The sequence below is a fragment of the Desmodus rotundus genome, unplaced genomic scaffold (genome assembly GCF_022682495.2).
Source record: "Desmodus rotundus isolate HL8 unplaced genomic scaffold, HLdesRot8A.1 manual_scaffold_160, whole genome shotgun sequence".
NCBI lineage: Eukaryota > Metazoa > Chordata > Mammalia > Chiroptera > Phyllostomidae > Desmodus > Desmodus rotundus.
The window spans coordinates 29,504-42,599 of NW_026527215.1; the positions used below are offsets into that span (position 1 = coordinate 29,504).

At 45.5% G+C, this 13,096-nt stretch overlaps 1 protein-coding gene across 2 annotated transcripts in view; it reads right to left on the reverse strand.

The window, feature by feature from the left end:
- Positions 1 to 727: 727 nt before the first annotated feature.
- Positions 728 to 13,096, reverse strand: part of KLHL6 (kelch like family member 6) — a 62,270-nt gene continuing 49,901 nt past the window's right edge. For both annotated transcript variants that reach the window (XM_024560745.4, XM_053917724.2), the window contains exons 5-7: positions 10,558 to 10,760; positions 8,868 to 9,081; positions 728 to 7,601 (exon numbers count right to left, since the gene is read on the reverse strand). In XM_024560745.4, coding sequence (XP_024416513.2) covers positions 7,300 to 7,601; positions 8,868 to 9,081; positions 10,558 to 10,760 — 719 coding nt within the window. In that variant the 3' untranslated portion in view covers positions 728 to 7,299. The remainder of the gene's footprint in view (positions 7,602 to 8,867; positions 9,082 to 10,557; positions 10,761 to 13,096) is intronic.

Consider the following 13,096-nt stretch of genomic DNA (forward strand, 5'->3'; position numbering starts at 1 on the left):
TCCCCCAGGGCCCCTGCCCTGTCTTTGCCCAGGTCTGCAGCCTCCAGATGCGTTCTTCAGATGTAGGCCGTGACTTGTGACCCATTGGTGGGTGATGAAATTAATATAGTGTGTTATGGACATCATTTTAAGAAAAAGATACAAAAGAACAGAAAATGATGACTGATTTTACTTTGAAACAGTGGGACATAGTCTGAAATGTTTGAAAGCACCATGCTGGCCTATATAAACTGAAAAAAGTTTAGTATTATTTTTCTCTTTAGCTATCATCAGAATATTCTAGAATGGGGGGGTGTTAGCACTCCTCATCTCACAGTGGGCTTTTGTTGGGTTGTAGAAAACTGTCAGTCTCTTTTAAAATATCGGCAGAGAGAGTGGGCACACCTGTTTCTTTAACAGTGCCTGTCTCACAGGGCGCTGAGAACTGCAGAACTCCAAACCTCTGTGCTAAGAGACGTGACGGACCCTAGCATGGAAGCCTAAGGCCGCATCCCTAGGAACACCCAGCCCACCTTGAGTTTCTGTCTGAAAAAGCTCAAGGCTCTCAAAAGAATTTACCATTTGTTCTGGCCATGACCTGATGATAGGCCCCTGACTTCCTTTCTTAGCGCATTTATTAAGCAGGTCTTAGAATTGTGAAACCTACCTCTTTCCCTTTGAGCCAAGTATGTGCGAGGCCTGTCCAGGAAGTATCCAACCACATACTATGACAAACAAAGACATTTATTGAAAAAGATACAAGATACAAAAAACATTGTACATAGGGTAATGACACCTCACTCCCCTTCAAAGTAGTCACCTTGGGGACCTCACCCAACATCTCTTCTACTGTTCAGAACACTCTGCAAAATCCTTTGTTACATTCACCACCTGCTACTCCATTGTATTTTCCTGAACCTCACTGGCGGTCTGAAATCTCTTCCCTTTGAAAGGTGATTTTAATTTTGGGAAAAGTCAGAAGTTGCAGGGTGCCAACTCTGGGCTGTAAGGGAGCTGAGTTCAACATTCTCAAGGTGTTCTGCTTGTTGCAGGCCTTCCAGAATGTAGATCATTTTCAACAGATTCTTGATCATCTTTGAAGCATTTGTGCCACACTTTTATTTGTGCCACATTCATTGCATTGTCCCCGAAAGCTTTCTGAATCATCTGAATAGTTTCCGCAGAGGAATGTTCAAGCTTCACGCAAAATTCGATGCAGATCCGTTGCTCTACTTGCTCAGTCATTTTGAATGTGACAGCCACACAGTACACATGCTCATTCAATGTCGTCTACCACCCCCACTGACTAGTACAGTGAAATCGTCATTATTCACGCATGTGCATTCCAGTCCACTCTCCTTGGCTGCCAGGTTACATCAATGTTGCACAAACCATTCTCGTTACATTAACAATGACTGGGATTTTTCTAGACAGACCTTATACGTCTCTCCAGCAGCCCAGGAGAGTCTTACTCAAGGATTTGAAAGTGATTCCTTTGAAATGTAATCATCAGGAAGGATAGAGACTCTGTCACCCAATCTCCGTGAGGGGACAGAATCCTAACTTCATGATTGACAGCTAGCAAACACAGCTGGCCTAATCCCATTTACTGACCAATGCTTTGTCATATTTCACTTCCCTGACTTCTCTTGTTCCTGCTCGCTCCCCTCCCTCCTCCTTCATTCTCCCTTTAAGAACCGAGTCAGCTCTGCACAACCCAGAATGGGGCTCAGCTTCCCCCTGCGGTCAGTAGTTACTGAATAAAATCTAGTTTTACCACTTTAATGTCTAGCTTCACTTATCTTTAACAGCATGCGCATGTGCGAGCGCGAGCGCACACACACACACACACAAACTCACTCACACACACGACCCTCCTAAGGACAAGCGCCACTTCTCAGGGACAGTGCACTCCTGCTGTTCTCATCACTCAGAGCCTTGTTCCTTCTCCGAGTCTCCAGTCAAGTCTTACTTGGCTCTTCTAGCCTGGTGGTGATGTCCTCTGGGAAATTTAGTGAAGAGCCGTGTACAGGACTCTTTCCTTATAGGAACAAGAGTTGGGACTCTGAGATCCAAATCTGTCACCACTGGGAGTCTCTCCTTCTACCGCCAAACTGGGAGGAACTGGGTTAGTTTGGCTAAGGAAGCAGGAAATTTTCCTAACACACAAACCTTCCTAAAGAATCTGTAGCCAGGAAGGCTTATATCCTTTTATGCTCTTTCTCCAAATCTCAGAAATTAGGAGGACCTCGAGATGCTATGGTGCTGATGTAGCTAGAGGTGAAGACAAGGAGGGTAGTGAGGTTTCTGTGTTTGGAGACCCCAGGGGAGGCAGCAGGCCAGGGGAGCAGGCAGATGAGCAGAGGTGCAGCAGGCGTGGGTGTGAAGGTAGCCAGGGCACGCAGGAACCAGTAACATGGAGACATCCGAGCACGCCAGAGGAAAAGGAAAATCTCTGGGTGCTAGAAACAGACTGGAGGGACTGGTAAGCAGGCAGGCTGATGCTGGGCAGCTGGGGGTGGGCGGGCCTGACCTGAATTGGTCTCCAATACTGAGGGTCTGTAATCATGGTGCCATAAAGGAACAGAAAATGAGGCGTGGGCCCACAGAAGGTAGGGGAGGACTGAGATCCCATAAAAGGTCGTACCTCCAAAATTATGCTGGTCTTGGGGATGCCACACATCAGCAGAGAGTACCGGGAACAAGAGAGGAGCTAAATAATAATAATAACAACAACAACAACAACAACAACCAAGCTGAGCAGATACCAGGCCCCAGCCCAGCTGCCCCGGCATGAGATCACCACTCAGATCCAGCAGGGAAACTGGAGAGCTCAGCAGTGAGATTGGCTCAAAACCACATTCTGACTCACCACTGTCTGATGGATGGCCCACGATGAACTCCAGAGCACTTCCCCACTTCCCACCCCTGAGATGGGGCACTGCTTCCCAAGGTTTTCCACTCAGAATCTCTATAGAGGAGCAAAAACCTCTATTTCTAAGGAGGCCCAGGTGGAATGGTATAAAGCTATTCAGGTGACCCCACATTTCCTTAAAGCCTCAGATTTTCCTTTTCAATTGCATAGGACATTTTCCTTACCACTTACTACATTTTCCTTACTTTTCCAAAATAAACTAAGTCAGTGACAAGTTTTCCAGTGGTTGAGAAACACGGCTCTCTGTCTCCTATGCCCAGTTCCACGTGCTCTGATCTGAGAAGCCCAGGTCGACTAAGACTCAGGACAGCATGGTGACATTGGTTGGTTAATGCAAGGCTGAGAGGTCAGACCAGAAACCAGAAAGCTAGAAGGGAGCCTCTCGTAACTAGAGGTAAGACCAGGCAGAATAAGAGTCACACGGTTTGCAAATGGGTTGGTAAAAGCTTGCCCAGGGAGGTAATGACAGGCAAGGGGTAGAAAAGCTGTCTACCTTTTGGCAGTCTATAAACTGAATCTGAGTAATCTTATCCTATGAATTTATTTATACCTTCTTGAACCCACTGAAATGTTTTAAATTTCTACCTCCTAAATTAATTTCTATTGAGATATCACTTACTCATAGCAACCAAAACATGAAAAAAATCATCCAATAATTGTACAATATATTCTTATCCATTGCACACACATTTTATTGAATAAATAAAAACTTTATTTGTACATTTACCAAAAACAATATCCTTAGTTTGATCATTTAAAAAAAATACAAACTCATGTAACCAAAATACTTAAAGGATTCAGTTAACTAAGTGTTGACTAGTTTTACCTAAAAATATGTAAATCTGATCTGTCAAAACTGGTTTTGCAGTTAGACATGTTTGAAATAGTTGTGGGTTTCCATGAAGGTTGACTCTTCATATTATGAGATCTATTACAACATCTAGATCAGCTATTCAGAGACAAAAAGATTTTGCCACCCTAGTTAGAACTTTATACAAGAAATTCCTGGGGTGTTTACCCACTTTGAAAATTTTGTTCAGTACTTTTTCTTTTTCAAAATCTTTTTCAATAACAACAGTACCTCAAGGACTTTTATAAATATCAAAGCTATACTATTCACAGCTATAAGCAAAGGGTATTTGCATTTCCCTGAGAGCTAGTTTGCTTCGGGTTCAAGGGCAATGTGTGTGTGCGTGTGTGGGGGTGAGTGAGAGAGAGATGAAGTCGTTGACAGAAGAATGTGATGAGAGCTAAGAGAACATTTATCTGTTGATGTTTGGGTGAGCTCAGCTCCATGCCCATTGTAGACCAGCCTTGTCAATGGTGGTCCCTTAACCTTTGCTACAGATTCCACCCCAAGCCTCTGGGCCTCTTTCTCTCTAGGTCCAGTAAGGTGGGAGACCCAGCCAAGCAGCTCAGAGGCCCTAGAGTACATGGGTGTGACCACTAGAGCTGCTCTAACTTGTTCCTTATTTCTAAGAAGTGGGTTCCTTCCTGGAACCCCCTTGGATGGACCCCTTTCCTTATTCACCCCTTATACTTCTTGAGCATAGAGTCATGCTCACAAACCCCAGGGCTGATATTTTCTAGATGTATCATTTTTCTTAGACACGACCTCCTCCTCCTTCTACCTCATCCTCTTCCTCCCATCCAGGGGTGGTCTGTCCATACACAGGACTTGCCTCAAGATTCGGTCTGCTGTGACAGGATGTCCCAAATGCCTGGCCCGAGTCCCAGGGCCCTTTGCTTCTGGCTCACCTGAAACCAATCTGCCTCCTGCCCCTGCTGGTGGGTTACGACAGTTAACTTGGCACAAACTAGATGTACTTCTATCCCTGGCTCGTGCCTAGAAGTTTATACCTATCAAGTTTCCCCAAAATGATTTGAACTTTTTTTTCCCTAAAAGCTACAGACTGGCAGCTCCAAGTACAGAGCTCTGGATCATCTTAATAGGTATGTCTGCCCACTAACCCACACCATTATCGAGAATCCCTATCTCTTGAGAGCCAGGGACATGAGATTTTTACCCCAAGTCACCTGCATGTCTGATGATACAAACATTATGTAGAATTCATTCTTTGTCTCCATTTAGGTGCTCTGAACTAGTCCTGAAACTTGGGACCCCCGTTTACAACCAGGTTTATAACACAGAGATCCTAAATATTCACTTTCCCAGCACAGGGCTGGCCCACTGACTCTCAAAATTTGCTGCCTTCTCCTACTGAAGAGTGTTCAACAAGACAAGGACTGTTCTCCTTCTGAAGGGGGGCCTCTTCGTGTGTGGCTGTCATTGGATATCCACTTTGGAAGTTCTTCCCTGAAACCACTTTTGGAATATGACTGATTTCTCCTGTAGCTCATAAATAGTTTCGGAAGGCGATCTCGGAGAAAGACAAACACGTAAGCAGTGGCAACATCGTTAAGCCAAGCGCACAGCTCTTCAGAGAGACCAATTGGAAGGACAATAAGGACTTGGACGCAGCCTCATAACTTTACACACATCTAAGTTTTACTGACTTGATGAAAAGAAAGATTATAATATTGACACGTGGCCTATTTACGTGTTCATTGAGTGTCTCTGTGGTGGAGATTGGTCTCATTCATTGGTGTCCCCAAGGTGTGACAAACATAAAGAATGCCTTGAATGTTTGCTCAATTAAACTAAATTAAATTGAGAGATTTGTCAAGGTTATTAGTGCTCATGCGTTAAGTGATATATGTGTTCTAAATTTCCACATCTTCTCTCAAGAAGGGTGTGGAAGTAAGATGGGTTGTATTTTCCCACCTTACTTCCATGGTGGGGAGCTGAGCTATCACATATGACTGTAAGGCACAGAGCTTTTCACACACCAACATGCACTTATATTTATCCTCAACCTAAGCATGAATAAATCTCACTTGTAATTTTCCAAGTCTTTTTTAACTGCTTTGAATTTTAGCTTCTTCTAACCATAACTTTTCTATGAAAATGAACTCCCCTATCAATTTCCAAACTGCTGAGAAGCACAGGCACGATATGTCCCATCTGACATGAAATAAAACTCTATAAAGAGATTTTAAATCATATGATGAAAATAAAGCACATTGGGTAACACAGTTACTATGTTGTTATCATTGTTGTTGCTTTTAAATACAGCATGTGAAACAGGATCTCTTAATCTGTTTCCCCAACGCGGGGATTAGAATGAATTTCCAGTGAGCTCATTTGAAAGCCCTAGCGCTTAAAGTGAAGGACAGACTCTGTTGTTTGAGTCAAAATTGCGTGAAACTCATCCAAAACCCAAATAGAAAGGCTTAAAATGACCCTGAGAACTAAGGTTCCAGGAAGGTGGGGTATCGGGGACATGGACCCAAATCACCGTCTAAGAAGTGGGATGTATGCCATCAAGAAGAGCTGGTCAGTCCTGCGTGGCCCACAGCCTGTGGGGATGTTCGCGTCTTTCGAAGACAGTGCTCCGAGTCTCTGGGAGCCACTTTTCTCCATAGCAACACAACAGTTAGACATGGAGAGGCCAGGACACCAGACTGTGCTGAAGGCATAGTCTGCCTGACAACCACAGTCCTCGACCCAGATGGGCCTCCGGTGATCATTAAAAACTAGAGGCTTTTGAGGGGAGAACAAAACACAGGTTTTTTGTTGTTTTTTGGTTTGTTTGTTTTTTTAATTTCTTTAAAGCAAACAGGCCTTCCCAGACCCATCTTCTCAGACCTGTCATATGAAACAACCTATCAGACAGTCTTGACAAGGAACCCAAGGCTCCCACACCAAGGATTCCAGATGGTTTAAATACAAAGGGGGTGGGGGAGAGAAACACCTTTATTTCCCTGCCTTGTTTAGTGAACCCTTTAGCAAACTTGTCAGAACAGCAACAAAAGAAACAAGCCAGTTTTGGAGAGGGTTGCGTTTGTTTCTTGCTTTGTGCTCCGAGAGAGACTGTGTCAGAAAGGGCACTGTGTTGGACATTGAAATGCCTGGGTTTAGACTCCTGGCTTTGCTACTGGCAATCTGAGCGACCTGGGGCAAATCACTTAGCCTTTCTGAAACTTGGTCTCCTCGCTTGTGAGACAGGAGTGATAGCATCCAGCCACTGGTCACGATGACGGTTAGGAGAATCGATATACAGGAGTGCGGGGCACAGAAGCTGGCCTGGGGCAGGTGTGGCCTGAATGTTAAGTATTGCTCTTCTTCTCTCCTGAGGTAGATCACCGCAAACACTCCTGGCTGCTCTCAAGTGTCCCGTCCCAAAGCTGTGACTTCCGAGGAGCCTCCCATGGGGAGCCAAAGGGCTTCTCTACTGTTTGGCCTAAAGCCCAAGCCCCACCTGCTGTCTGCAGTGGGCAGGACATGCGTGAGGGGTGCGGGGGTCCAGGCCGCGCTCCCGCAGTCACACCGACACTGCTCCAGGCACGATCCTCCGGATGTGGGTGTACGACTTCCTGATGGTCACGCTGCCGTGGTGCGACACCCCCCTGGGCAGGACGCACTCCTCGGTCAGTTTCTGAGCCTCCGGGTCCCAGCACAGCACCGTGGCGATGACCTCGTTCTTCTCGTCCCGCCCCCCGGTGATGTAGAGCCGGTTGTTGCAGGGCGCGATGCCGCAGCTGGCCCTCTCGTGGCTCAGCTGGGTCACCAGGCACCAGCTGTCCTCCAGGGGGCTGTAGGCGTACAGCGCCCTCATGGCCCCACCTGAAGACGAAGAGAAACACGGTGGTAATCTTGCTATTTTTCTGGTTTTCTTCCCCTTTAACCACTAAACCCTTGCTTCCGATTAGGTCAAATCTACCATCTTGCCAAGAAAAAGTAGATTTATGGCTTTCTGAAAACCCCGAGTCGATTACTAGGGGCACCAAGTGCTGGAGACACTTTAAATTCTGCAGCCAGGTGCTAATCAGGCTCCAAGGGACACCTGGCTTCACCTGGTTGCCAAATGCACCCCAAGACTGCTCCCTGGAAGAAATACCACCTGGTCCATCAGGCAGACTCTGCTCATAACTCCAGCCCTGCCACTTTTTGATGTGTAACTCTGAGCACATGATTATAAGACGTCAGATGGACCATGAGCGTGGAGTAACTGGCAGAAGGCCTGGAACATAGAAGCCGCCAATACGTGACAGTAGCCTGAGTCAGCAGCCCCTCTTTGAACCGAGCATGACCTGGGACACCAGCCCGAGCTACTCGTCTGGAGATCAGACCCTCAAGCAGAGTCACGAGCCTGTCCATAAACACACAGGAAAAGTGAAGCAAGGAGAGAGGGGTTTTTTCTGAACCTGTTCTCGTATTATACTTTTCTCATTAGCTCTTATTTGCTGAAGTTATTTATTTTTGGCATCTCCTTTGTCAGTAGTTCTCAATCCTTGCTGCGCAACAAAGTCACCTGTACGTTAAAAACACTGGCACTGTTGGCCAGCATCCCCTCTCCCGTCCTAATTTCATTGGTCTGGAGTGAGGCCCGACCACCCATACTTTTGCAATACGCTCCCGAGGTGATTCTAATGAGTAGTCAGGATTGAGATCCATCACCCCTAACGATCCCATGCCAGCTATGGTCTGGCTGGCCAGGCCTTCCTTCTGGCAAACTACAACTTTTCAGAGCCCCCAAAGCAAGTAGGGAGAGTACAATTCTCATGAACACAAAATAAGAAATCATGGTAGCTACTATTTGGGGTGTGCTTGTCATACTGGCCACATTTCCATGTCTGTACATGTTCCCGCAGCAACTTCCAGTGCCTCCCCTGGGCCCTGGGGATGATCTGCTCTGTATGTCTCCTAAATGGGAGCTGTCTTCTGCCTCCTGGACTGCAAGGGAAATCCCACCAAAGCCTGGACCTACCCCACCTTTGCTTCCTTTTCAAGCAGGAACTTGTGAGTTCTCAGGAGGGCTTTGTGTGATCTACCTGCAGGGCTGCATGGGTGGGAGACCTCGGATAAACAAGAAGCCATTTGGTCACTTACCAACGACATAGATGCGGTCCCGGAAACTCACTGCATTGATGCATTTAGCCTCCACTGGCATGGACGCCTTTAAACTCCACTTATTGGTTGAAGGGTCATAACACTGAGTCTTGTCCGTGGCCAGTTTCCCGTTGGGCCCTCCCCCAATCACATAGAGCTTTTTCTTATGGCTGGTGGCTGCGAAGGAACTGACATGAACAAGGAGGGGTGCAGCCTGCAGAGACACAGAGCCCCAGGAGAAGCTGTCAGTCACATTGCCCAGATTGCTGCCATGGCTCACAGGACACAGGCCGGGAGCCAGGGGACACAGCCTGATGTCACGAGGCCTGTATCCTTGACTCCCCTTTAGACACAGAGGGGATCAAATCACGTGTCTCCCACCCTCCCTCCAGACTGCGGGCAGGTATTGGATGTTTCCAGCCTGTTTCTCCCAGAATTCAGTTCTCAGGTGAGGAGGGGAATTGATAAGTGTTTATACAGATGAAACCAGCCAGTGTTGCAGAAAAATGCCTTCTCCAACGTGCATGTTCATATTCATCCATGTGTTTATTCACTCAAAACTTATGTACTATGTGCCAGACATTATTCTTGCTGCTTATAATATCCAGGAGGGAAAACTAGTAGAAGGGTTTCAGGTGGTCACAGGTAAGCAGACTGCCCCACTCTGGGGCAACATGCAGATTTGGGGATTAAGCCAGACTTGTGCTTACACCCTGTGAACCCCAGGGCACTGAAGGAGACCTCCAAGAGCTTCTTGCCCATTAACATAACCCTCTTGGACCATAGAGCAACACACAAGTGCCAAGTAATAGGACTTGCCGAACTCAGAAGATCTTAGGTACACCCCCCCGAAACGTTAAGGGCTCCCCATGTGGCACTTTTCAGGTTGACAGGTCTTGGCTGGATGCCCTGAGGACCTGGCTATCCTTGGCATTCCTGCAGTGACCGTTCTACAATGACCACTCTCCAAAGTGGAACATGCTCTGACATATGAGCTGATAAGAAGAAAGAAAATAGGCAAATGGCAGTAATCTGGAAATACCAGAAAGTGAGATCACTTTACCTTTTTAAAAATAATTATTGTGGTAAGAATTTTGCATGAAGTCTACCCTCTTAACAAATTTTTGAGTGTACAGTACAGTATTGTTATCTATAGGCAAGTGTTGTACCGCAGGTCTCCATAGCTTAGCCATCTCTATGCCATTGATTAGCAATGCCTTACCTTTCCCTGAATGTGATATATACAGGAGTTTGCATTGCTAAACTCTTGTACAAAGCTATGTAAATGATTATTCATTAATAAATGAATAAACAAGAGCTGATTTCTAAACACTACCAAATGACTCTGCATTGAAGAAACAGTATTAAAGGGATCCTTCTGAGTCCTGTGTGGAGAAGACAGGGGCAGATGGCATCTGAGGACACAGAAACTATGGGCCAAGACATGCACCCAGGTTAGGACCAAGCCTCCCCTCCGCATCTGGGATTCTGGCCAGGAGCCAGAAGGGTGTCATTTCTGTGACCTGATCAGCAATGGCTCCCATGATAAGGGAAGCTCAGAGCCACCAAAAATGTCCTCAGTGGGAGCCAAGTGATCGGAAGGCCACGTACCTACATTGACATGTACCCTTTTTTTAAGCTTTGAAGTAATAATACAAACAGAGTTACCCATAGAAGCAATCTCCTATACCTCTGACCAGCAGTTGTGGAAGGGGTCGTAGGTCTCCACGTTGTTGATCCTCTGCAAGCCATCGAAACCTCCGATCACGTAGACCTTGCCACCCAGCACCACCATCTTATGCCTCCAGCGGCCTATGTTCAAATACTCAATTTGAATCCATTTGTTGATCGAAGAATTATATTTCCAAACATCGTGCTGTGTTTCTTTGCCACCTAGAAGAGATGTGGACCATTTAAGAAACCACCAGTTATGTCAGAAATACAGCTTCTCCAATAATTTCCCACGGGTCCATAAATGCTAAATTCTACTTCTGGCCAAGATAGAGGCATAGGTAGATATGCTTTACCCCCTCACACAACCAAAAAGAAGACAACAACAAATTTAAAAACAAAAAATAACCAGAACTGCCATAAAATTGAACTGTATGGAAGTCCAACAACCAAAGAGTTAAAGAAGAAACATGCATTCAGACTGGTAGGAGTGGTGGAGACCAGCAGCCGGAGCAGAGAAGAGGCTCAGCAAGACAGCGGCTGGCCAACCAGGCAGTCCCACATTTGCATGTGGAGAAACTGGGAGGACCAACTGGGAAGTGAGAAAAACCACGCAACCCAGGGTCCAAGCATAGGGATATAAAGCCCCCAAACCTCTGGCTGTAAAAACCTGTGGGTATTGCAGTGGTGGGAAAAACTCCCAGCCTCACAGGAAAGTTCGTTGGACCAACGGGGCCCTAGAATGTACACAAACCCACACACTCAGGAATCGGCATCAGAAGGGCCCAATTTGCTAGTGGGTAGCGGGGGAAGTGACTGAAAGCTGGCTGAGAGCTGAGCAAGCAGCATTGTTCCCTCTCGGACCCCTCCCCCACAGACAGCACCACAACACAGCAGCAACATGGGTTGCCCCACCCTGGCAAATACCTAAGGCTTTGCTCCTTATAACATAACACAGACAAAACAATATATATATATATGGCCCAAATAAAAGAACAGATCAAACTCCAAAAATAGAACTAATCAATGAAGAAATAACCAACTTATCAGATGCAGAATTCAAAACACTGGTAATCAGGATGCTCACAGAATTGGTTGAGTATGGTCACAAAATAGAGGAAGAAGTGAAGGCTATGAAAAGTGAAATAAAGAAAAATATACAGGGAACTGACAGTAAAGGGAAGGAAACCAGGACTCAAATCAACGGTTTGGAGCAGAAGGAGGAAATAAACATTCAACCAGAACAGAATGAAGGAGCAAGAATTCCAAAAAATGAGGAGAGGCTTAGGAACCTCTGGGACATCTTTAAACGTTCCAACATCTGAATCATAGGGGTGCCAGAAGGAGAAAAGGAAGAGCAAGAAATTGAAAACTTATTTCAAAAAATAATGAAGGATAACTTCCCCAATCTGGCAAAGGAAATAGACTTCCAGGAAGTCCAGGAAGCTCAGAGAGTCCCAAGAAAGCTCAGAAGTTGGACCCAAGGACGCACACACCAAGGCACATCATAATTACATTACCCAAGATTAAAGATAAAGAGAGAAGCTTAAAAGCAGCAAGAGAAAAGGAGACAGTTACCTACACAGGAGTTCCCATAAGACTGTCAGCTGATTTCTCAAAAGAGACCTTACAGGCAAGAAGGGGCTGGAAAGACGTATTCAAAGTCATGAAAGGCAAGGACCTACATCTAAGATTACTGTATCCAGCAAAGCTATCATTTAGAATGGAAGGGCAGATAAAGTGCTTCCCAGATAAGGTCAAGTTAAAGGAGTTCATCATCACCAAGCCCTTGTTATATGAAATAAGAGACTTATCTAAGAAAAGAAGATCAAATCTATGAACAGTAAAATGACAACAAACTCCCAACTATCAACAACTGACCCTAAAAAAAAAAAACAACTAAGCACAAAACTAGAACAGGAACAGAATCACAGAAATAGAAATCACATGGAGGGTTATCAGTGGGGAGACGGAGATAGGGAGAATGGGGAAAAAGGTACAGGGAATAAGAAGCATAAGTGGTAGGCACAAAATAAGACAGGAGGAAGGTAAGAATAGTATAGGAAATGGAGAAGACAAAGAACTTATATGTACGACCCATGGACATGGACTAAGGGGGGGAATGCTGGAGAGAAGGGGAGTGCAGGGAGGAGAGAAATAAAGGGGAGAAATAATAATGGGACAATTATAATAGCATAATCAATAAAATATATTTTTTTAAATCCATTAAGAAAAGAAAAGAAATAATACGACATTCTCTTGCCACAGGGAAAGAAATAGCCTACATGCCCAATGAGGACACAGAGTGGTGCTTCTTTGGGGCAGGGGGAAAACTACATTTCATTTTCTAAGCCATTGACTTGTACATAATTGGAATCTAGCCTGGTTGTAAGTTAGGGACTGTCTCTACTTCTTTCTGTTTCCATGGTACCTGGCTTTCCAACAGTGTGGGGACTGACTATGGAAGTCAGGGGCAGGCTGAGTGGAGGGGGGCAAAAGGGGAAAATTGGGACAAGTGTAGTAGTATAAACAATAAAATATTTTTTAATAAAAATAAA